General features: G+C 37.5%; 5 protein-coding genes across 5 annotated transcripts; 2 read left to right on the top strand and 3 right to left on the bottom strand.

Annotated features, from left to right (window-relative positions):
* Positions 1 to 394: 394 nt before the first annotated feature.
* On the bottom strand, positions 395 to 2,668 carry LOC133288801 (subtilisin-like protease SBT3). The gene has a single exon (XM_061486619.1). The coding sequence runs from the start codon at positions 2,666 to 2,668 to the stop codon at positions 395 to 397; it is 2,274 nt and encodes a 757-aa protein (XP_061342603.1).
* A 9,105-nt stretch (positions 2,669 to 11,773) lies between these two features.
* LOC133288800 (uncharacterized) lies at positions 11,774 to 13,472 on the bottom strand. The gene is made up of 2 exons (XM_061486618.1): positions 12,635 to 13,472; positions 11,774 to 12,552 (listed from the first exon to the last, which is right to left on the bottom strand). The coding sequence occupies exons 1-2, from the start codon at positions 13,470 to 13,472 to the stop codon at positions 11,774 to 11,776; spliced, it is 1,617 nt and encodes a 538-aa protein (XP_061342602.1).
* Positions 13,473 to 14,504: 1,032 nt separating this feature from the next.
* On the top strand, positions 14,505 to 15,201 carry LOC133288799 (uncharacterized). The gene is made up of 2 exons (XM_061486617.1): positions 14,505 to 14,532; positions 14,624 to 15,201. Exons 1-2 carry the CDS (start codon positions 14,505 to 14,507, stop codon positions 15,199 to 15,201), a joined length of 606 nt encoding a protein of 201 aa, XP_061342601.1.
* A 3,038-nt stretch (positions 15,202 to 18,239) lies between these two features.
* Positions 18,240 to 19,289, top strand: LOC133288798 (uncharacterized mitochondrial protein AtMg00810-like). Its single transcript, XM_061486616.1, has one exon. The coding sequence runs from the start codon at positions 18,240 to 18,242 to the stop codon at positions 19,287 to 19,289; it is 1,050 nt and encodes a 349-aa protein (XP_061342600.1).
* Positions 19,290 to 19,930: 641 nt separating this feature from the next.
* On the bottom strand, positions 19,931 to 21,409 carry LOC133288826 (putative F-box protein PP2-B12). Its single transcript, XM_061486653.1, has 3 exons — positions 21,099 to 21,409; positions 20,760 to 20,878; positions 19,931 to 20,683 (listed from the first exon to the last, which is right to left on the bottom strand). The coding sequence occupies exons 1-3, from the start codon at positions 21,375 to 21,377 to the stop codon at positions 20,173 to 20,175; spliced, it is 909 nt and encodes a 302-aa protein (XP_061342637.1). The 5' UTR covers positions 21,378 to 21,409; the 3' UTR covers positions 19,931 to 20,172.
* Positions 21,410 to 25,968: the final 4,559 nt, after the last annotated feature.

Here is a 25,968-nt window from a genome sequence, read left to right as displayed (position 1 = left end):
ATTTGCAATACATAAAGAAAAGAAATAATTTATTCAACTAATTTCCGCATTAATTAAGTTAAACATGTTGCGCCGTATGTATATTAATTAGCCTGCGGCAGACAGGCGTTACATTCAATTAATAAGTAAAGGGAAGAAGACTCAACTGCAAGACACATGTTTTTTCTTTCTTTCATTGATCCCAGACTTTTTGTCCATAGTAATCATTCTAACACTTGCTCCAAATCCTTAATCACATTACACAACAGCTATCTATGGCATATCCCTTGGCACTAGCTTGCTGTAGCTAGACACACATAATACAGTATGAAACTGCTACGATATTACAATCTACTTACTAATTTTATTACTAGCGATGACCAGAAAGAAGGAACCTACTTCAACTCATACAATTTCACATTGGTGCCACTACAATAGGGCTCCTTACCCTGTGTGCACCACCCTCTTCAACCCAAACAATCTCACCAAACGATACGTTTTCCTTCTTGTACCTCGTATAGTTTATAACAACAGAGTAGCACTGCTTCTCATTCTTATACCCGAAAGCTAGCTTCTCAGGTGACACTCTAACCACAGAGCCCCTGGGTGACTTCACCTTGGCTCTGTATGTAGCAGCACCATCTCCCACATTGGTAACAGTCCTCCGAAACTCGTTGACTATGGACCTTGTTTTGTTACCGTACAAAGCAATAAACGAAGGGTAGTTAAGATCAGATGATGGGTTTGTACAGTTAAACGAGTTTGACCTTGTGATAGTCAAGATTTGGTTGTGTGTGTAGCCCAAAGAGCAAAGGAGGTTGATATAGTCTTGTGGGGTAGCATCATATATGAGTCCTGGATCGAGTGCTCTATTAGGATCAATCTCACCAGCTCCCATGGCAAGAGGAGAAGCATGTTGACGAGATGGGTTACCATTATCCCTTATTGGATTTTGGGTATTATCAAGAGGATTAGCAGTGGTGACTAATGCAGATTTTATAGCAGCTGGAGTCCATTCTGGGTGTGAAGCCTTAAGAAGAGCAGCAACAGCAGATACATGAGGACAAGCCATGGATGTTCCAGACAGAAAATTAAAACCACTGGGTAAAAGCACATTATTCCCAATTCTAGCTGCTGGTTTATTTGGAACAAAAGCAGCCAGAACAGTAGTGCCAGGTGCCATTATATCAGGCTTCAAGATCCCTGGATAACTTGGAGAAGGACCTCTTGAAGTGTAATTGGCAACAGCTGGTGCTGGCTTTATTCCAACAAATGTTTGTGTAAATTTGATGCTTGCAGTTGGTGTCTCAACACTTTTTGCATAGTTTATCACTGATGGTCCTTCCTTTGGGTTTATTACTATACTTGGAGAGTGCAAACGTCCTAATTCAATTAGACGCGGATCCTCAGAGATAAATACAGCTCCTAAGACACCAGCTTCAGAGATGTAATTGGATTGATTAATGACAGAGACAGAGTCTAAGTTATCACATACAATGATCCCTCTTGTGGCTGCTTCAGATAACAGATTGACTGAGTTACATGCTGATAGATTTTTGTTGTAGACAAGTTGAAGATTTTCCACAATAGCGTTTGCCGCAAACAAGGTCAAACCAATAATGGTTTTGCCATTTCCTAATGTCAAACTACCAAATGTGCGATCAATGGTGCCTGCTGCCACGGTAAGAACCCAGGGGATTCCATTGTGCAAAGTACCAAGTTGGGGACCATCGTTGCCTGCAGAAGATGAAACCACAACCCCTTTCTCCATTGCTGCAAAACCAGCTATTGCTACAGGATCCTCATAAAGTGGAACATTATTGAAACCAAAAGAAATGGAAATGACATCAACCCCATCAGCAATTGCTTGGTCCATTCCAGCAAGAACATCAGAGGCTTGTTCTCCTTCATCCCAAAGGACCTTGTACATGGCAAGCCTAGCTCGTGGTGCAATGCCTCTTGCTACACCTTCACCGTAGCCAAAGAAAGAGGCTCCATTAACATAGTTGCCTGCAACTGTTGATGATGTGTGGGTTCCATGGCCCGTTGTGTCTCTAGCTGAGTTCATGCTTATTGTGACATTAGGATTTGCTGCAATCAAACCCTTGTTGAAATATCTAGCTCCAATTAGTTTGAAGTTACACATGGAAGTGTTGAATTCTTGTCCTGGCTCACATGTTCCTTTCCATTTGGTTGGGATTTTTTTGGTCATGCCATCATCTTTGAAGCTCTCACTCTCAGGCCAGATACCAGTGTCAATAAGACCAACAATCATATCCTCCCCTAAATTTGAAGCATTCCATAGGCCATAGGAGGAATCGAGTGAGAGAAACTCAAAGGTGTGAGTGGTGTCTATGGTGGCAGACCTGTCTGGGTAAGCTGAGACAAAACCATGACTGTTCTTTAGTGTCCCCAACTCATTTGATGATAGCATTGCACTGAATCCATGCATGGCATGGTTGTATGTGTACACTAATTTCTGTGATTGCTTTGATGGATGATGATCAGCTGTTGATAACTTTATGGAATGAATGGTGGATTCATACCAATCATTATGGCTTGCAAAGACACGAGGCATGAGGGACTTGTCCATATGAACTATGTATGTGGACCTTTCAGCGTTAGCCAATAAAAGCCAAGGAGTAATTAGGAACATCAATGGAAGCGCAACTGCAAAGTGAGGCTCCATTATTTTAATTAAAGGTTTTAAGCAGCTAGAGCTAACAATGAGAATTATGGATTTGAACAAGAAGCTTGCATAGGCTTTTTATGTCTTTGTAGGGCATGATTGGTGTTGACAGATATAATTCCATAAAAATTATAATAATATTACTTCTACATTAATTCAGATGTTAACTATTTGAGAAGGACATTGTACTGGAAAAAAATTATATGGGTGAAAGGATATAGAGACAAGGGAAACAAATACATGTCAAAGATTGATATAAATAACTATATCTAGTCGGTTAAATATAACAAAGACTTGAAAGTGATTGAACTTTTTAGTAACAATATGTTGGGTTCAAGAATTAATGACTATCTCCACATATTAACACGAGACTTTTTATGATACTTTTTCTTCACTCGCACACTTACTGAACAAACTTTTCAGGAGGTCACCCATCACAGAATTGCTTCAAGTCAAGTACGCTTAGCTATGGAGTTCTTCCGTTCTGGGTTACCGAAAAGTAGATACATCTTGTTAGTATAGGTAGTATCAAATAATTCTTTTAAGTTATCTCAAATTGTGCAGTCTCATACTTGTACAGTCTTTGGAATCTCTCTTTTTTGGTGTCGATTCGACTCATTCTTTGGAATCTCTCTTTTAATGTCGATTCGATTCATTTATGTAACCCTGCTAGAACCTATTAGGAGCCGCCGCTCATTATCTATACCATTTTTCACTGACGATCACTTATCACCCTCGTCAACGCTCACCATGTTATATTCTTATTTTGATTGATTGAATCAATCAAAATAATTAACTTTTTTAGTGTTGTTGAACCACGCTAAAATACAGGGAGCCGTTTATTCCCCCCGCGGGTATCATGAATGCCTTTTATAGCTGTGGAAAGCCGGCGGCTATTGCATTGAACTTTATTGAATAAGTGATGAATTACCGTATTAGTTCGATTTGAATATTATTGGACCTATTATAGGGGTCAGGGGACAACTCTCTCAAAAACATAAATATTAGAAATATCGTATCAAAACATTTTTAATGCTAGATAAAAAGAGTGTTTCTTGCTGTATATCTGATCCTAAGTAATTGGTATAATTAAGATTCGAGCATATTCATCGTCCCTATTTGGATAGACTTTTTTTTCCCTTTAAAAACTGCTTTTATTCAGAAAAAAAAAAAACAATTATAAAAAATAACATATTTGAATGTCTGCTTTTAAAAAAGCATAAGTCATAAAAAAATTCAAAAATTTACTTTTTTTGAAAATTAAAAATTTTAACTTGTAAAAAAATAAAAATCAAAAGCAAATTTTTTTTTTCAAAAATTAATTTTTTTTAAAAAAATATAAATAATTTTTAATTTTTATAAAAAAAACTTCTAAAATAAATAAAATATAATTTTTTTTTTTTTTTAAAGCCATCTAAACAGACCTAAACAACATCTTGAAGTTATACAAGTCTTATTTTTTTACAAAGCCAGAACTACATAGGTACTTGACCTAACTCTTATTATAAATATATGCTAACACTTAGGGGTGTAAATGGGCCAAGCTGGCCCAGCCCAGGTCCGGCCTTTCAGAAAAGTAGAGTAGGCTTAGGCTTATAAAAAAGTTTTTTTAATAAATAGGTCATAGGCCAATTTTGTCAAGCCCGGCCTACAGCCTTGTAGGCTGGCCTATTTAATTTATTAAAATAAAATAATAAAATAATATTTATTTTATGTGGCAAAGACACAAAACCAATATCTCTTACTTTTTGTGCTATTTTATTTTATGAAAGGAAAACTTGTCTAATGTCTCCAAATTTTACATGTTGTTGCAGCTTAATACCATGGAGCAATGTATACCTTGCTGGATTATGATGTTACTGATGAAGATTTTTCAATAATACTCTTCTTTCCCTTGTCTTGATGGTGGTTTAAAGATTTTTAGATGAATGACATTCTCTTGTAGACTTTATTTCAGCATCCAATAATTATTTTTCTTATTTTCCCCATTTTTTTGACTTTATTCCTCTATGATATACATTCTAGAGCTGAGGTATTATGTTGACTCTTTCTTGTTTGTCATTTTTTTTCATATGACTTACTAGTGCATGCATTAATGGAACTTTCTTTGCTCTATACAATTATTTTTTTTTGCTTAGTATATATAGTGGGAGGCCTACAAGGCCTGTAGGCCATGTCAGACTTTCTTATTTTTTAAAATGGGTCGGGCTTGGCCTACAAATAAAGCCTTTAATAGGCCAGTAGGCCAGATAAACCGAATTTTTTTTGACGTAGGCTTGGGCCAGGATGGCCAAAGCCCAGCCCAGCCCAGCCCATTTACACCCCTACTAACACTGTATTTTATATACACCAAATCAACCCAGTGTAATAATTTATTAGTATTCGTATTATCTTTTCTTCCTTTTATCTGCCTAAATTCTGTAATTTTAACAAAAAGAAAAATAATTTTTCTAAATTTAAAAAAAAAATAAGAGTAAATATTCATTTTAGTCCCTGACAATATCCACGAAGCCCTTTTCAGTTCCTAGCAATAAAAAAAGGACAAATTGGTCCCTGAAATAACAAAAAAGAGGCCACGTTCATCTTTCTGTTAACTCCCACCTAACGGTGCACAGTTGGCACGCTAGTTTGCTGACGCGGCTTGGATGTGGGACATCGTGGAAGACGAGACGACGACGTTTTGGTCCCTGTCAAAATGCACGACGACGTTTTTAGTCCCTGACAAAAAGCACGGAGCCCTTATTGGTCCATAACCAGAGAAAAACAGGAACATGACTTTATTGCTTTTCTATGCAGTCTAATTTTGCAAAACAGAAGTGCATTACATCAGAAACAGGAGTGCAATCCAATTTTGCAAAATGTAACACCCCGTTCTAGAACCGGTTTGTTAACATCGCATTATGATATTAAGCGCAGTTACAATCACATTGGTTCCATTTGAAATCCGAGTAAATTTTTCATTCTAAAACACCGAATTTGAAAATAACCAACGGCGTGACCATAACCATATTGCTTTGCGGAACAATCAATCTAAGCTTAACATCATGTTCTTCTTTCTTTAGACCAGACTTCGTTAAATGTCTACTTCTCTTTTATTAAATTGGAATTCCTTTACTTACTATATAGTTCTCATCTCACACTAGGTTATAGATATCTTTGTTAGCTACACGTGAGTTCAAACCGCGCCCAATTTGGAGCTCTGTAGCTCAAGTTATGCCAATTTTACTAAATCATGTGTATGCTGAAAACGGGCTTCGCGCTTAAGCGCGCTGAGAGAGCTTAAGCGCCCTCCACGACCCAGTTTTCGCACGGCAGGGCGCTTAAGCGCTCTCCAGCGAGCTTAAGCGCCCAAAGGCAGAGGAAAAATAGGATTTTTAGGCCACCAATGGCACTTAAGCGCGCTCCATGGAGCTAAAGCACCCACCGACAGAGAGTTTTTGGCCATCACAGGTGCATCAGGGCGCTTAAGCCCCCTCTTGGGCGCTTAAGCCCCCTGAGCGAGCTTAAGCCTCCATTTTCAGGCTTAAGCCCCCTCCACAGGGCAATTTGACTTCCTTTGGTATTTCATCCATAACTTTAGTTATACAACTCCTATTTGTACAATCTTGGTCTCATTGGAAAGCCAAGAAGAAGATCTACAACTTTCATTAAGACACAAGGGTCCAAATCTATCCTATAGGATATGAAATATGGACCACAAGATAGGATATCTTTATTTTTACATGGATTCTAATCTTTCAAGGTACTCATACACTAAGAGAAGCATTCATATCATTTCATCATACGTACATCTTCATTAATTACAATATTACATCATGTCTTAATTACAAATCTCATATACATGCCAAAGGACTTAGCTACAAAAGGAACATGATCAAAGCTATAAGCCATTTACAACAAGGCATTCATCACTACAATGATCATGCACTAAGTCCCTCAAAATACATATTGTGACATCAAAATATACATATAGCAATGCTAAATGGCATGCAACTCAAAATGTCCAGCTATCAGGTACAGTCTACTCATGCTTCTTGCCTCGGTCAACCTCACCTCTATTAGTACCTGAAATGATGCCCCACAACACAGGGTGAGATATAAGAATATATCACAGTAAACCAGAGGTCCTTGGAGATCACTCCACCCTAAGGTTCACTTTCGATGTACACATAATCATAATAGCTTAACACATTCTTATCCACAAGCATCACATGGACTTCCAAGAGAGATCCACTAAGGGTTGTTTCTCTTAGGCTCTTACCACATGGAGATCCACATAGGGCTGTTTCCAAGGGAAGTCCTTTCCTCAACCTATTCCAAGAGAGATCCTCAAAGGGTTGTTTCTCTTAAGCTCTTACCACATGGAGATCCACCTAGGGCTGTTTCCAAGGGAAGTCCTTTCCTCAATCTAGGAACCTCCGAGAGGGATCCACATAGGGCTGTTCCTCTTAGGCTCTAACCACATGGAGATCCACATAGGGCTGTTTCCAAGGGAAGTTCCTACCAATTATCCTCATCATAATACTATCACTCATAACCTCAATCACAATCCTCAACCATTACCTCATTCATTATTGCTACTTCTATAACCATTCCTCAATTACTCTTAAACAATCAAACATCAACCAATAATCATTAACCAATCATAACATGTATCAATGCATGAATCAATGCATGAGCATACAATTACTATCATAATTACATATCACATCTCATAAACCATTTCTCCTCAACGGAGTATGGTGGAACACTCAATGGGATCAACCCCAAGGTCCAAAGGATTACCTTGCTCTTGCACTTTCCTTAAAGCTTTCCTTTCTTCAAACCACACAATCTCCAATCAACACCAAGACAACCTATAGTCAAAGGAAAGAGATGTGTTCATCAACTCAATCCACACATAGGTACTAAGTCTAGGACTAGACAAACATCTCAATCATTCTACATTACTCATAATTTCAACATTAACTTGACTTACCCTTTCAACCCAAAACTAGGTTTTTGCTCCAATGACTCCTCCAAAGGCTTCTCCTTCACCCAAGGGTCACCTTGCTCATAACTACACATAAAACAACATAACAACACATCAAAATCCATCCCAACATAGATGAATTTTGTGGTCACTATTCACCCAAAACCTAGATTCATGAAAATTCAAGGAAAACAAGAATTTAATGGTGGAAACTTACCCCAAATCATCTTAGAATACTTGGGGAATGACTCATAAAGCTTCAAGGCACCCAAATCACCCAAAAACCCTCAAATCTCCCAAATTTTTGAAATGTAAATGGTGAAATATCTCTCTATACAATGACCCCCAACAAGAACCAAGCTATGGGTTTTGTAGAGGAGGAGATTTGACACACTTTAGGCTTTTGAATCACTAAGATTGGTTAAGGTTTGATGGAGCTAGGTTCTCTCTCTCTCTCTCTCTCTCTCTCTCTCTTATTCTTCTCCTCCTTCTTTCCTTTCTTTCTTTCCTCTCTGTTTTTGGTCCACGACGGGTTGGGGAGGGAAATTGGATTCTTTTGCTTTTCTAGTCACTTAACTTTGTGTTAAGTGGCTTTATGTGGGTATTGGTTCATCTATCTATTCAACTCCATTCACCACCAAACTTTACCCAAAAGTCTGGAATATTTTTCTAGGGATATTTACATTTTTACTTTTATATTTTGGGTACTTTTGCCTACACCCATTTATACCCCTTAATTTCCACTGAGTACACTTTTTACCTCAAAAGTGACTCCAACTCACTTAATTAGGCCTTATACTTAATTTTACTAACTAATACATGCTTAATTACTTAATTAAAAGTCATTAATTAAATTATTTAAATTAGGAGTATTATACAAAACAGGAACATGACATTAAATTGGATTTGTATGCAGTCCAATTTGTTAAACCAGAAGACATGGATGTACAAGAACTACAACTACGTATATTAGTTAAAAAACATCAAAAATGGTAAACTTAAACATTCATCAACCCTGTGAAACATAATAGCTGGAACATGATTTGAGTATCATTATATTTGAAGACATAGATGTACAGTAGTGCATTACAAAATAAAGCCAACTGCCAAGAATTAAAAGAAAGGCCTCTAATACAATATGGCCAGAATTTACAAAAAAAACATTGACATAATAAGGCCTCCAAATACATAATGGTCATAATTTTCAAAAAAAGTCGGTCACATAATAATAAACTCTTCTCAGTTGGCTCATGCACTACTCTCAGGTCATATACAACAACAGGTCATTTTCTTGAGGTAGGCCTTCGTGGCCTAAAACCAGATGTGCTCATGAAGGCCAATAATATGTTTCGTGTGCCACTGGTTGCTACATTCATTGTTTCATTACTCAACAACTCATTTGCTTGTTGTGGATTTGATGGAGGTGGGCTGCTTCCTCTCAAGTTGCCTTCATGTGGCTGAGAACTACCAACTGCTACAGTCCAGTCAACTGCCATGCATTGCAATTATCAATAATCATTTACCAGGCTTCTTCTCTGTATTTAAATATCAACTATCATGCAATTATCTTTTATAGAAAAATAAATAGTATAATTGTAATGCTACACTACTGAAGATATTATTCGTAAATCGTATAACGCTATGTCTTATACAGACTAAGAGAATTAAAGCAGTTCATAGTATTTTAGAGATCGTAAAAGCTGTTTGCAAGAGCCTAGAATCCTTCTTAACAAAGTGGGAAGCTTAATTAGCATTGAAAAAGAAATGAATAATCATTAATAAGGTTGAAACTTCAGTTAGAAACACAAACTTCTTTGAAATAAAATGTCAAGAAGGAGTATTTTTCTTTGTGATGAAATTTAGTTTAATTACTTTGTGATGAACAAATGGATTGCACTCCTGTTTCTAATGTAATGCACTTCTGTTTTGCAAAATTGGACTGCATAGAAAAGCAATGAAGTCATGTGTCTATTTTTCTCTGGTTAGGGACCAATAAGGGCCTCGTGCTTTTTGTCAGGGACTAAAAACGTCATCGTGCATTTTGACAGGGACCAAAATGGCCCTCGTGGTTTTGACAGGGACCAAAAAGTCGTCGCCTCGCCTTCCACGGTGTTCCACATCCAAGCCGCGTCAGCAAACTAACGTGCCAACTGTGCACCGTTAGTTGGGCCGTTAGGTGAGAGTTAACGGAAGGATGAACGTGGTCTCTTTTTTGTTATTTCAGGGACCAATTTGTTCCTTTTTTATTGCTAGGGACTGAAAAAGGATTCGTTGATATTGTCAGAGACTAAAAAGAGTATTTGTTCAAAAAAATAAACATCATATTTTATGAATTCACGACAAAAACGTAACATATATAAATACAGATTATAATTTAAGAAATAAAATGGAATTGCGTACTGGCCTACTAATTGTTTAATTATTTATTATTTTATATGCATTTGCCGGCATTCCACTGGCACCTATAAGTTAGCATTTGAAATTAAACATGCCTGCAAAGTGTTTAAAGAAACAGCGGTCACATCTACTAAAATAAAATCGAAAAACAACAGTCACCGATAGGAAACAATATGTATCTGCATTAAAATAATTTAACATCTTCTTTGCCGGCATTGAGTGACCAAAGACAGCTAACAAAGACCAGATTGAGAGGTTAAAAATGCGTGATGAAGAAAACAAATTTAACATCTTCTTTAGGGATCTGCATTAAAAAAATCCTTTGCCTTGGACTACATGGACGAGAGACCTAATATAGTTTGTATAGCATTCCATGTATGCTACGAACCAAAACATATGTACCAGAGGCTCAAAGAGAAAGAAAAGGCATGAACAACAAATGTTACGTCATTTCTCCTATTCCAAGGTTTAGAGACTTGTTTATAACAATTAGTAGTAGCTAATTAGCTGTTCATGATTGGCGAGAGATAGTTTTGTCAAGGGCTTCACTCACAATCTTGTTTAACTTATCTATTTTTAATGATAATAAAATCATTAATTAATTACACATCGTCTTTACCATTATTAATAAAAACTACATCAGTATAGTATCGAATTAAAATTTTGGTGGATTCTATGACATTTTAAGAAGGTAGAAAATTGAATTTTACCAGAGTTTAGTTAAGGTATTATATAGTTGAACTATCCCAATCAACTTCTGTAATGCCAACTATGAAAAATATAATTTAGTTCTTTTGTTAGTAGTTTAAAGATAAAAAGTAAATATGACGATTTAAAGTTGACAGAAAATTACCCACGTAATTAATATGACAAAAATTGAGGTGGGGGAGGAAAGAACGAAAAGGGGTGAACCAGCTTTAGACTGAGGTAGTATTTTCGCTACCCTTGGTCCTATCGGCTAATAAGATTGAACTATCATTGGTTCTAGTTTGAACTGACACTAAGTAATAAACAACTTCTGTATGAGAGTCATGATGAAATGACTCTTAAGTAATAAACAAGTTTGAACTAAGTGGTTGAGCAACTTCTGCTATGTTAAGGATTCCAGCTTGCAAGAAAAAATCCACCGGAACGAAAATAATATGCATTTATGAACTTACTAATGCTGCCAACAAGTGGTCATAAAAAATTAGAAGCAAATGTATCGTGACACTCGACAAAATGTTTTTCCTTGGCTTGTAGCCTCACTCGGTTGATCAGTTTCCATCAGCATATCATTTATCTGGAGTAAAAATTCATAATAACTCGATCAAGAAAGGCATGTTCTATGTCAAGACTTACAAAGGAAGGATTAAAATTGAATACCCAGAAAATCATGGCAGTATAGCGAACTGCCTCAAATTATTTTTCCCAACGTCAAATGATTTTGAAATCATACACACTACCCCATGAGAGACAAATGAATGAGACAATTCTGTGACATAAACAGCTACTTGTTCTCTGAGACAACAGTAAACAGATCATGCAGGCAATTTGACACCGTAACAAGACAAATTTGATGAGAATTATGCTAAAAACTAATGTATCTTTATTTTGCTACTTAATGGTTAAGAATCATTTAAATTACAATGTAAGTACAGCAATCATTCTATTAGCATTCAGAATACCTACAATAGAAAGAAAAAAGAAGAGGTAAGTTGCTGAAATGAGATATTTTAACAAGTAAACTAATTTGGTCAAAGGGGCATTGTGCATTTCTTTTGAGAATGTCCTAACAAATGGCAACGACCACATTGTACAACTCTTTTGGGACGCATGAAGTTCTCCACTTGCAGAACCTTCTTTTTAGGCCTTCCAGGTGGTCGGCGGATCTTTGGAGGGCAAATTATGAGAGCAACCTTTGCACCTCCACCCTCTGCTCCCTCCCCCTGTTCTCTCCAATAGCTCTTATCCAGAATTGGATTTATCATCTGTGAATAGGTCACTCTGTAACTTTCTACTGTGAAGCAAGGCTCAGCAAACATATGGGCATTGTGCCCACAAGAAATAAGTGCTGCAGCAGCATGGGCACAAGGTAAACCATACAGCTGCCAACGGTGACAAGAGCACACACGGCTTCTTATATCCACAATATTGGTCCTCTCAGTTGACACAATTTCAAACTCAATTTCATTTGCTCGGAGTACTTGATAGCAATGAGCATCAGAAATTGCGTCCAGCATCCTCTTCTCAACAGATGGTACAAGAATTGATGTCCATCTCATGCCCATATCCTGACGATCATTAAACCAAGATGTAATCCGATGTCGGATGTGTTCCATCATCTGCACTACAGGGAGCTCATGACATTCAAGGGCCCAGTTATACAACAATTGGGTTATCCCAACTGAGAAATGGCCATATCGAACACCCTCAAAGTATGCCACAGCCCAAAGTTGGGGAGGAAAGTCTTGAAACCATGATGTAACATCCTGTGAAATTTCTATCATCTCAGCAACTTTGCTTTCAAATTCAACTGCCGTAAGAGCATAAACAGCATTCCAAAAGATGTTCACCAACTTAGTACTTTTAAATTTATCACGGAAATTTTTACTAACATAACGCAGACAGAAACCATGAGAAGCACTTTTCTGACATGAACCACATCCAGTTTTCATCACTTTCAGTATCAACAATAGCAATGGCCAAAGGAAACAAAGCATCATCAGCATCAATAGCTGCAGCGCAAAGTAACGTACCCAAGTATTTCCCTTTAAGATGTGCTTTGTCAAGTTCTAAAAGTGGCCTACAAGCATTTACAAACCCATAAATTGATGCACGGAAAGAAATAAACAGGCGTTGAAAACAATTTTCATGTCCAGTGGCAACAACTGATGCAATGCTCCCAGGGTTGGTTTTCCTAATTTGTTCACAGTATGCAGGAAGAAGATCATAACCTTCTTCAAACGTTCCGTGAAGGGCGGCCATGCTCCGCTCCTTCCCACGCCAAGCTTGCATGTAAGAAACAGCAACTCCATGCTGATCACGTATATCTTGCAGTATATCCCTTGGTTTGTATTGTGGATTATCTCGAATGCGTGCTTCTACTGATCTTGCAACCCAAGTTACAGATGCCTGCTGATGATGCAGGTTGCGAACTCCTTCACAAGTATGCTCTGCATGTAGGGTTCTTATCGTAAAAGTTGGAATGCCAGGACATTTTGCAACATGAACACGCCATGGGCATCTTTCTTTAGAGCATTTTGCTATGACACGACTGCTATGACCAAAATGCATAGCTATAGCTATATCTTTCAATGTTCTTCGGCAGGTTTCCACATCTGGAAACTCTTGTCCAATGACTAATGGATAATCTGCTATATTAACAGAAGCCTCATCTAAAACTAAATTATGATTATCCATATATCCACCAACACAAGAGAAGAGCAGTGTCATGTGACTCTAAGGGTTTCCATCATATTTATGAATTATCAACTTCCAAAAAATGTCACCATACCTAACTTCCTCTCATTTACAGAATCTGCAATGCATAGCATAAGGGAAGAACGATTAGATTATTATTCTACATTAGTTCAAAACAGAAAACCAGTGAAACAAATGAAAATATTGGATTATCATACCAATCAGAACATTGTAAAATCTGCAAATAAAGTAATTGATAATGGATGTTCAATAATTGGTTTATTCAACACAAGAAAAAAGAAAGTAAGTGCAGAGGGTGGGAAAAAAGTAAAAGGGCCCATCATCAGACTTTGAAAATAAATCTACTATGAGGGGGTTGTTTGTGCATAGGTTATTGCATGTACATCCCGAACATTGCGAGTCCAATAACAGAAGTGAACAATATAGAAACAGAACATTCAGCTCTTTATAAACCCGATATATTCTTCGGTAAATAGAAGTCCAAATATTCCATAGGAACCAAAGAAACATCATTTGGGTGGAGAAATTCATGGGCAATGTAAGCCAATTGCTTTAATTAATATAATTACAACAAGCATGATTTATGAGTATTGTAAAACTCACTATGTCTAGGTCCCTATAACTTCTCCCTAGAAAAGATGATAAAAGGAAACTAGGTAAAAGTATAACAAGCTATTGAGACAGACACCAAACATATCTGTAGTTGTTCCTACTTCCTAGTTCTTCGTCCCTTCAACGTGATTTTGTTGTAAAACTTAGAAGTCCAGTTATTGATTAAAGATCTTACCAGAGTCATGCTCATCTAACTCAAGCCCAAAGCTAATTGATCCAGGCCCAACTCATCAAACTTACTCTTCCTCTTCACATGGGATCAAGCCACGTGGAACCAATCACAACATATGAAGAATAACTAACTCAGCTCTCAGTTTGTTAGTCAGTTAGGAATTTGTTGTAAACCTTTAAGCTTTAATCATTGACTATATATCTAAACTTTGTAATCGTTTTACGAAGGTGAAGAAGAATGATTCATTTTTACATTTTGAGATGGTATCAGAGCTCTCATTGAGCTCTGGTATTCTGCTTCGAAGAGTTCTTTCCTTTCGTTCGTTCTTACTTCGTTCGTTTGTTCTTCTTTCAATTTCTTTCTGATTTTCTTCAATCAGTTTCATGGCGTCTTGTTCACGTTCCTGATCCACAAACTAACCCCTCTCATCCTTTGTTCTTGCATCCGAATGAAAGTCCAGCTTTAGTTTTGGTTTCACCACTCTTAAATGGTGAAAACTATCACTCATGGGCTCGAGGGATGAAGATGGCTCTAATTTCCAAAAACAAGCTCGGTTTCATCGATGGAAGCATTCCTGCACCAGATCCAGATGAACCTACATTTTCTGCTTGGCAAAGATGTGATACGATGGTGATGGCATGGATTCAAAGATCCATATCAGCGTCTATAGTGAAATCAATCATTTGGATAGAACATGCTCGTGATACTTGGTTGGATTTACAAGAACGATTTTCTCAAGGAGATGTGTTTCGAATCTCCGATTTGATGGAAGAAGCTTTTCGATTACATCAGGGAGACAGATCTGTTGCTGATTATTATACACACCTCAAAACAGTTTGGGATGAGTTAGACAATCTCAAACCTCTCCCTAATTGCATCTGTGTTGTTCCATGTGTGTGTGGAGCAATCACCAGAATGAGAGAATATCGCGACAAGAACAAGTTATACGGTTCTTGAGAGGATTAAACGACCAATTTGCATCTGTAAGGTCTCAAATCATGCTGCTAAGTCCATTACCAAACATCAATAGGTCCTTTTCACTTGTTTCTCAGCAAGAAAGGCAATTCAAATTGGATAATCATGTGCCTGATGCGAATCAATCATCTGTTTTTAATGTCACAAACCGAAGAGGAGGTCCTAGTTCTGGAGGTAGATTTAATGGCACATTCAATAATGGCACATCTAACAATGGCAGAGGAGGTCCTATTTACAGAGGAAGAGGTCGAAGTTTTGGAGGCAGATCTCAACCTAACCGCATATGCACTCATTGTGGCAGAAGGAACCATACAATTGAGACATGTTATCAGTTACATGGATTTCCACCAGGTTATCACACAGGCAATAGAACTTCTAATACAAATGCTGCTAGCACAGATTCTCACAACTTCCATCAAGATGTTTCGGTTGCCTCCAATTCAGAACCTTACATGCATATGACCAAAACTGAATATCAACAGCTGATGGACCTTCTGCATAAGTCTCCTTCTACTGGTCCTCTTGATGCTCCTGCAACAAATCATGTGAGCAACATGGCCCAAGTTTCCAGCATAAACACAACCGAAAGAAACAACAAATCAGGTAGCCCAAATACTCACTGGATTGTGGACACAGGTGCAACAGACCACATCACACATTATATTTCTGTGTTTGCTTCAATTCATGCTATTACTCCTCTTTCAGTAATTCTCCCAAGTGGATCTCAAGTTTATGCTTATTATTCAGGCACCATTCAATTAACTCCCGATTTAGTTCTCCATGACACACTATATATCCCACAATTTCATGTCAATCTGATTTCTGTATCAAAACTTATCACAACCCTTAACTGCTCACTCACCTTTGATTCTGAACTATGCTTCATCAAACAGATCCCATCACAGAGGATGATTGGTACAGCTGAAAGGAGAAATGGCTTGTACATGATAATCAATAAAGAGGCCCAACATACAAATAAAGCAGATGGCTGTTGTGGAGCTATCACAAGCAGTACAGATGAATCTGTCTTGTGGCACAGACGATTGGGGCACCTCTCAAAGAATGTTCTACATAATATGTCTTTGTATTTTCCCTTTATTCCTTCTGCACATGTAACTCCATGTGATGTGTGTCACTTAGCAAAACAACGAAGACTTCCTTTTAATTCCAGTGAGACTAAAACCAATAGAGTGTTTGATTTGATACATACAGATATCTGGGGTCCATTTTCTACTACATCAATGAATGGTTATCGTTTCTTTCTTACTGTGGTTGATGATTACTCACGATTTACATGGATATTCCTTATGAAACACAAAAGTGAAACTCGTCAGCACATCCATGATTTTGTTGCATTTGCTGAGACACAATTTAAAGTTTCCATTAAATCCATCCGTAGTGACAATGGAATAGAATTTGCTATGACTGAATTCTATAAGAGAAAGGGAATTATTCACCAAACCAGTTGTGTTGAGACCCCCCAGCAAAATGGTTTGGTTGAACGCAAGCACCAACATTTGCTGAATGTAGCCCGTGCCTTCATGTTTCAAGCTAATCTACCACTTCCATTCTGGAGTTATGCCATCCTCCATGCTGCTTATGTTATCAACCTGTTATGCTCCCCTCTTCTGGACAATAAGACACCATACCAGATATTATATGGGAAGGATCCTTTGCTGACACATCTAAAAGTATTTGGTTGTCTATGTTATGCCTCAACCCTGTTGTCTCACCGCACTAAATTTACTCCTCGAGCCGGCAAGGCTGTGTTCTTAGGATTCAAAGAAGGAACAAAAGGCTATCTCATATATGATTTGAATTCCAGAGAGTTTTTCATTTCAAGAAATGTGGTGTTTTATGAGTCCCATTTTCCCTTTCATATACCTCATTCATCAGCCAACTCACCATCACATTCCTCTCACCCACACCAACCAAACAACCCTTTTTATGATGTTTTTGGTCCAAACATACAGCCACGTGACCCTCCAAATTCATTCTTATCTGCACCAGATGTCCACCCAACCTTCATCCAAACTCCAACTCATATTCCATCACCTATTCCACTCATCATAAACAATCCCTCATCAACTCACTTACCTGTCAACACCGAACCACATCAACCTCCAAACTTTAACACCTCATCTACTGATACTGATACACTGCATGAGACCATATCTTCAGATCAAGCCACGTCTCAGCCAGATGTCATCATGCATGCCAATCTTCGTCGTTCCTCACGTGACCGAGTTCCTCCACGGTACCTTATTGATTATCATGTTAGGCTCTCCACAGCTACCAAAAGTCATCTATGTGATTCAACCTTTCCCACCAGGTACCCCTTATCTTGTTTTATCTCATATAATACTTGTACTCCCTCATATCAGCATTTTTGTCTCAACTCATCATCTCATATTGAGCCACGCACATACACACAAGCTGCCAAGTCCCAACATTGGCAGCAAGCCATGACAAAAGAATTGGATGCTTTAAAATTGAATAATACTTGGGTGATGGTACCCCTTCCTCCTGGTAAACAAACGATTGGATCCAAATGGGTTTATAAGATCAAATATCAATCCAATGGATCCATCGAAAGATACAAAGCACGCTTGGTTGCCAAGGGCTTCACACAGCAAGAAGGAGTGGATTACTTTGATACATTCTCACCGGTTGCAAAGTTGACTTCTGTTCGCACATTGCTTGCCATAGCTTCGACCAAAAACTGGTTTCTTGAGCAGTTAGACGTTGATAACGCATTTTTACACGGAGACCTCAACGAAGAAGTTTACATGGACCCTCCTCCTGGTCTATCATCTGGGAATCTAGTTTGCAAGCTCCAAAAATCGTTATATGGGCTCAAACAAGCCAGTCGTTGATGGCATGCCAAATTGTCCTCTGCCCTTCTGTCTTTGGGATATATTCAAGCCGAATCAGATCACTCTATGTTCACATTTCGAACTGCCACTTCCTTCACAGTACTACTCATTTATGTTGATGATGTAGTACTCTCAGGTGACTCTATGACAGAAATTCAACGGGTGAAAGACTTCCTTCATGCACATTTTCGCATTAAGGATCTTGGCAAATTACGTTATTTCCTTGGCTTAGAAGTGGCTAGCTCAAAGTCTGGCATACTTCTCAACCAACGAAAATATGCTTTGGAATTAATAACAGATGCTGGCCTCCTTGCTGCTAAACCAATGACTACCCCAATTGTTCCATCCTTCTCTGCCACTCAAGCCCAAAGTCCTCCTTTATCTGATGCCTCCATTTATCGTCGACTCATTGGTAGGTTACTGTATCTAACCACAACTAGGCCAGACATTACATATGCTGTGCACTATTTGAGTCAATTTGTTGCTTCACCTTGTGATCACCACCTTACTGCTGCTCACCGTATTTTACGGTTTTTGAAAAATGCACCTGCTACTGGGCTATTTTATCCTTCACATGGTTCTTTATGCATACGAGCCTTTGCTGATTCCGACTGGGCATGTTGCCCTCTTACTCGCAAATCCATTACTGGTTTCTGCGTATTCATCGGTGATTCACTGGTTGCTTGGCGTTCGAAGAAACAAAGGACTGTTTCTCGTTCCTCTTCCGAAGCAGAATACAGAGCTCTAGCTAGCTTGTCTTGTGAATTACAATGGTTCCAATATCTTTTCAATGATCTTGGTTTACCATGGCACACTGCCTCTGTATATTGTGACAATCGCTCCGCTGTATATCTTGCTCACAATGCAACATTCCATGAACGTTCCAAGCACATTGACATCGATTGTCATGTTACTCGTGACAAAATTCGTTCTGGCCTACTTCGTCTTCTTCCTGTATCCTCAGTTCATCAGGTCGCAGATGTCTTCACCAAGTCTTTGTCTTCCTCAGCTTTTGTTTCTGGTATTTCCAAGCTCGGCCTCGTTAATCTCCACGGTCCAGCTTGCGGGGGCGTCTTACCAGAGTCATGCTCATCTAACTCAAGCCCAAAGCTAATTGATCCAGGCCCAACTCATCAAACTTACTCTTCCTCTTCACATGGGATCAAGCCACGTGGAACCAATCACAACATATGAAGAATAACTAACTCAGCTCTCAGTTTGTTAGTCAGTTAGGAATTTGTTGTAAACCTTTAAGCTTTAATCATTGACTATATATCTAAACTTTGTAATCGTTTTACGAAGGTGAAGAAGAATGATTCATTTTTACATTTTGATGTTTTCAAGTAACACAAACACCAAAATATTATTGTATTGTAACTTGCTATCAGGTTCTAAACAAGATCCAACCACTTAACATTGTGGCAATTAGCAGACTCCTGTTGTCATTTCACATACCAAATATTCAAATACATTGCAAAAAATGGACTAATAGTAACTTTATGCCTATATAAGTCCAAAAATGAGCTTATAGGGTTTTATTATCCTCTCAAGTCTGGGTTATATTTTGTAAAAATGCTCTCTGAAAGTTAAAGCATATAGGAAACAATGAAACATATGACATTGGTGACCTAGGTCACAAATCTGCATCAATAGTGAATAGTGAATTACATTGATTTCGTTAATATTGAATGTTATCGTTTGTGTTAGACTATTAGAACATACTTTAATATTTTATTATGCGCCTAACATGTTTATATGAAAATTCACTTTAAAGAACATATTTATGACATTTCTATGTGCAGTGCATTGAGCATGGCATTGACATCGTTCCTGTATTTTGATCGCTTTGTATTTTTCTCAGCCTTGTGCTGTTTGGAAGAACAATGCTCTCTATAGTATATAGCTTGGCACGCATGAATGAGACACAGCGTCCGTACTGGAACAAGAGGAGGACAACCAAAAAAGATATTATTCATTGAGAAAGCAATAATTTGATTTAGTCAATGAAAGGAGAACAACATTGAACCATGATAAGAAAAACAGAAACAGAAGACCCCACACATGGTACTTGATTTATTTATGGATGATATGGTTTAGGCCTTAATTCAATTCCTTGAACAACAAGGCCACCCTTCCAGTCACCACTCTTGACCTCGTAAACACCCATCTCCAACTCCTTGTCCTCTCCTCCTTCATTGAAGAAGTCTCCCAATTCTATCTCCAACCACCCTTCTGCTCTCTGCTTTGGATACTGAACATCAAGATTTTCTCTAGGTGCTGGTGCTCGCGCTTCAACAGCGGCCATTAAACGAGTACGGTTAAATATCCCAGCACGGCGAGGAACAATCTGGTATCTTACCCTCCGCTCTCTTTCAGCATCCAAGAATACAGTTTTCTTGCGAGTATCACCTCCAGAAAAACCAATAGATACCTCAACTGGCTGGTATTCGAATCCGTAGGTACCATTAGCACTTGGCTTAAACACAAGGTATGCCCCATACAATGTCTCTGGAGACAGCATGCCAGTGTTGATACAGCCCCGAATTTCCAACCAGCACACACTCAAAAGTTCGGCCACCTCAGAAAACCTGCAATTGGAATTTACTTAAATTCTCCTCAATCAAATTAAGGTACCAAAATATTGTACTTGCATTAATTATATACCTGGAATCTGGAAGAGAAGTCCACCTCCAATACTTGGGAGTATCTCCCCATACAATAGAGAGCATCCTCGCTGATAACATGTAGCATTTCTTCCCATTTGCTTTATCAAGTTGAAAGCTCTAATATCATACCATTTACCACATTACAACAGAACAGAACAGAACATAAATTAACTAAAGATATTGAATTAATTTTATACACATTATCAATTATAATACTTTTTCACCATTCTCAGCCAAAATAAGAACTATGACACTAGATAATTTTATTCTAATAAATAATAATAATTATAGAAAGAGTAGAATATTAAAATGAGAAAAGAAGGAGAGGATTATTTACCTTTGTACCATTGTCTATGAGGAGCGGATTTTGGCAAAGATAGAGATAGAGGTGCTTCTTAGATTGGAAACCTAAGGAGGTAGCGGCGGAAGATTGGGAAATTATGGTGTGGCAATCGGAGGGCAAAAACCTATCCCAGACAGCGTCAGATTCAGCGGCGGATCTGAAAATGGATGAAACCAAGGAGAGCCTGCAGACATCCTTAGGAGTTGTGAAGGAAAGAACATTTGCTATGCAACCTTCTGGTAGATTGTTAAAGTCGACGGCTTCTACCACCATGACCACCACAGAATTGGTTTTCTTTGTTTCTGTTTTATTGTTTCGCTTCGTCGGTCGGTCTCTTTCTCTCAGTTTATAGAGAGGCTGGGAAGGGGAAGCTTAGCGGTTAAGTATAGCTCGTTTGGAATATGTCATGCACATTTGCCACGCACTGGACGCAAAAGTAAGTATCAAAGATTTATTGTGCAAAAGGAACTTTATCTTTTTCGTATCAGTACAGCTGTCCATGTCGTGTCAATCAACGCTTTTATTCTCTCACTATATTTTGCTTTTTTATAACGAGCACACATATTCTTACTATCAAAATTTTTTACTACTAACTTATTACTTATTTAATTACTATTGGATTAACATTTTCTCTCTTCAAAAACTTTTTAACATTCTCTTTTTAATCCAATGATAATTAGATGAGTAGTAAGTAGGTAGTGAAAAATTTTAGTAATAAAAATATCCCTCCTCTTTTATAATAAGCCACAACTTTCTCTCTTTTTTATAAATCACTTTATTTGGAAACTATTGAATTATAATAAGACTTTGAATTTTTCTAATGACAATATTGTAAACTATTGAATACATGTTTTACAGCCACCTGTTTAATTTTTGAAAAAAACTAGTCTTATGTTATATGTAATAACTTTCTCTCCTACATACCCTTTGATAACTGTGCCACTTTTTTCTTTTCTTTTCTTTTTATTTTTCAGATGGTGGAACCTACAAATTTATCTCTATAACATGAGATAACTTATCTCCTTTAAATGAGATTAATAAAATCCTTAATTTTTATGCATTAATTGAATTACCATCGTTTAGTTAAGCGTCAATATTTTACATCAATTGAGTAAAAAATTTATGGATTTTATCATTTAACATAATATAACTTCACTTTCCTACACACACATTAAAGAGGTGGGATCCACATATTTTTCTTTCTCTTTCATCATTCCACTTTCTCTCTCCCTTTTGATGTGAGAGTTGGAAACAACACTTACATTATGTTACATAACACTAATAAAACCCAAAATTTATATAGTTATATTAATTCAGTCAGTCGTGTTTGGTTTAATAAATTTGATACCAATTTATAAAATAAAAAAAATTATATTATTTATAACCATAATTATTATTTATGATATCAATAAATATTAGTGAAAAAATAAGACAACGTTAAAATTTAGGTGGCACGGTTAGGTGCATCAATGCGTAGCAGGATTTTATAAAGAAAAAAAAATTGTCATTTTAAATGATAAAATTTTGTGTTATTTTATATAAAAGGATGGTTTTTTAATGTATATTTGATAAGAGAAAATAAAAAATAATTAATTAAATATTAAAATAATATTATTTCATCTAAAATAACACTATTTGAAATTATAAATAATACCAATACTTTTCCCTTTACAAATGAATCTCATCAACCTAGACTGTTGTGGACTTGTAGTTAAATAAAAAAATAAAAAATCTTAGAAATAAATAATGCATATTTATTTATGAATATATTCGGTCTTTCTTCCCAAAATGCTCTACTGTTTGCTCAATCACTATTTCTATTTACCTTGGTTGGAAAAATCTCAGTCATTATTGTGATGCTGATCTATGAAGCACCGACTCCAACACGGCGTTTTCGATACGTTCTCGATACGACCGTTAATTCGTCGATACGATACAATACGTTTTCGATACGCGTATCGGATACGTTGAAAAAAAAATTAGGAGTATCGGTGCTTCATAGATGTTGATAGCTAATCTTATCGTTCTATAAACTGAAATTTTTTTCACAATCATGATTAGAGAGAGGGAGGATCGTTCCTTTGCATTCTCATTCTCAATTAAATGCACTCAGAAAGCTTCTTCCCGCTCAACTCCTTCTTTCTCCCGTTCCTATTTCAGGTTCTCCGTTCTCATCGTTAATCCGCACGATGCTGCCACCGCGTGTGTGCTTATGGATGTAAGTTAATTAATTCTCCTATATGCCAATGTCTCTTAATTTTTTGCTTGTGTTTCCGATGCGATCAATGTTAATTAATTAAAATGTTGACTCTTTTTCTTCAATGAATATATTTAGTGTTTTGTCTTGATATAAAATTTTGAGGTTGTATGGTGAGAAACAAGATACTCGTATTAATTTTTTTTTTTTGGAGGTTACAAGGAATTGAACACAACACCCTACACTACACACACTCCTAACGTACACACCCCACACCACTAGGCTAACCCTAGTGGTAATACTCGTATTAATTTAATACTGCAAACTTATATTTACAAATTTTTGACAGAAATTAGTATGATTGGAAGTTTTCATAATTCTAATGATATATTTAAGCTTCGATATCAAGGCACTCATCTAAGCCTTAAGGATAAACGGTGTTTGCGTTATTTAAACTTGTATAAAAATACAATTCATATACTTATCAAGGACAGTTTTTTGTAATTCTTTGAATATGTGAACGTGGAAATAGTGGATACTCATACTCCTACTAAGCACATCCTTAGTGTTGAAAGATGAATAGTTTATTATGATATATGAGGTTTTCCATTTATTCTTCAAAAACATAGTTTAAATTTTGGGTTTAGGTAGCTTGCTTTGCAAGATTCTGACTATTTGGGTTTAAATTGCTAGCTACTTTTCATAAGAATCTCTTTCTTTTTATTCTTTTATTGAATTTGACATGTACTTAAAAAAAAAACAACGAAATATATACTCTGGTTGAGTCTCTTTCCAGCAATGGATAATTGAATAGCAGTGGCAATGACGGTAATTCTCATAAGATAATGGAGTATCTACCCAAGATGTTGGAATATCTACACGAAGCAACTTTCATCCTATCTGAACCTCAGTTATCGGCGTGTCATCATTGTTATTAGCATGCATCTTAACTACAAGGAAGAATGATTTCTTAACAATGCATAATAATATGGGTTCTTTACTAAAACCTGTCTTGTTTTTTATCTTTTAATAAATTCCCTCACAATTGACGAGTTCCTTGCAAGCTTGCATGTTTCATGTTTTTCAGGGTACAAGACATCCACCGAGTTAATAATTCAAGGACAAAGAAATCACATTATGGCTAGAAGTAGAAAGTCCCTTGCCGCCTTCAATGGCCTCTTGGGCACCCGTTCAATTCCTACTCGGAAGCGGGAAAACAAAGTCCCTTGCCGCCTTGATTGGCCTCCTGGGCATCCGTTCAATTCCTACTCGGAAGCGGGAATATAAAGTCCCTTGCTGCCTTAATTGGCCTCTTGGGCAGCCGTTCAATTCCTACTCGGAAACGGGAAAACAAAGTCCCTTGCCGCCTTAATTGGCCTCTTGGGCAGCCGTTCAATTCCTACTCAGAAACGGGAAAACAAAGTCCCTTGCCGCCTTAATTGGCCTCTTGGGCACCTGTCCAATTCCTACTCGGAAACGGGAAAACAAAGTCCTTTGTCTCCAAAAGAAGACCAGCCCTCCGGGATAAAAATGGTTTACTAAAAGAAGACCGACCCTCCGGGATAAAAATGATTTATTAAAGAAGATCGGCCCTCCGGAATAAAAATGGTTTACTAAAAGACCTTCGGGCACCCGTCCTTTTGTTAATCGGAAGCGGGAAAATAATTGAACATTTGATTCTGAATGATCCTAATCAGCCCACAAGACATCATCATATAGGGTTCTCACACCCTACTCAGGTACGCAATAAACTATTATTGTTTTTATCTATTGCAGGTTTAGGCTAACAAATCCGAGAAACCACCTCTAGCTTCAAACTCAGAAGCAATTACAAACCCGGAGACGACTACAACCAACGAGCAACACGATAAAGCAACTTGGAACTCGGAAGCATTGGCAAGCTGGGTTTTCCCGGCATTCATATCCTTTTTCACAACACTAAACATTATTTGATAGGCACGGGGGCTTTACTTTTACCCCGGCATTCCAACTATGCGCAATCCCAGGCTGGGGGGCTTATGTTGTGGACCACTTATGTGGTACCCACTTCCTATCCCCACTACATGGAGCATTTCATTCCACCATTCTCTCATAACTCCCATCTACTAGCAATAACCACCCACTAGCATTGCATCATGCCATTAAGTCACCTGCAAACTACCCACTAGGGGCACAATCTCCTAGTGCATTCATATATATATAACCCCTTATAGCTAACAAGGAAAGGAGATAACTCATCTAGGAACTCATCTGATAACTTATCCTTGCCACCATGGCTACAACCTACATACTTGTGCCCAGAGCACATCCTCTCCACCGCAGGTGACTCACACACACACCCATTGTTCATTCAATCGGACTTTGGCCTACGGTGCAGGACTCCTCATTACTTGTCATCTTTACCATAAGCTCCGTAGATACAAATACTAGCTCCGTTGATGGATATCTATCCGTAATTATTTTTGATTTAAATCTTGGATTGCCCTTTGCTCGGCATGTCATTCAATAAACCCCTTATACGAGTCCATAACAAAGGTATTAGTTGTATTTTTATTTATTAATATATTGATTGCTCAAGAACCGAAGTTCTTTCACTTATTAGGTATTAATATAGGGGAAATCGTTTGTCATGTTACATGACAACAAATCAATTTTCCTACACACAAT

This window comes from Gastrolobium bilobum, unplaced genomic scaffold (genome assembly GCF_033153095.1).
Source record: "Gastrolobium bilobum isolate Gb01-03AN ecotype WA unplaced genomic scaffold, APGP_CSIRO_Gbil_v1 utg2264, whole genome shotgun sequence".
Classification (NCBI taxonomy): Eukaryota; Viridiplantae; Streptophyta; class Magnoliopsida; order Fabales; family Fabaceae; genus Gastrolobium; species Gastrolobium bilobum.
This window is presented reverse-complemented; position numbering and strand designations above follow the sequence as displayed.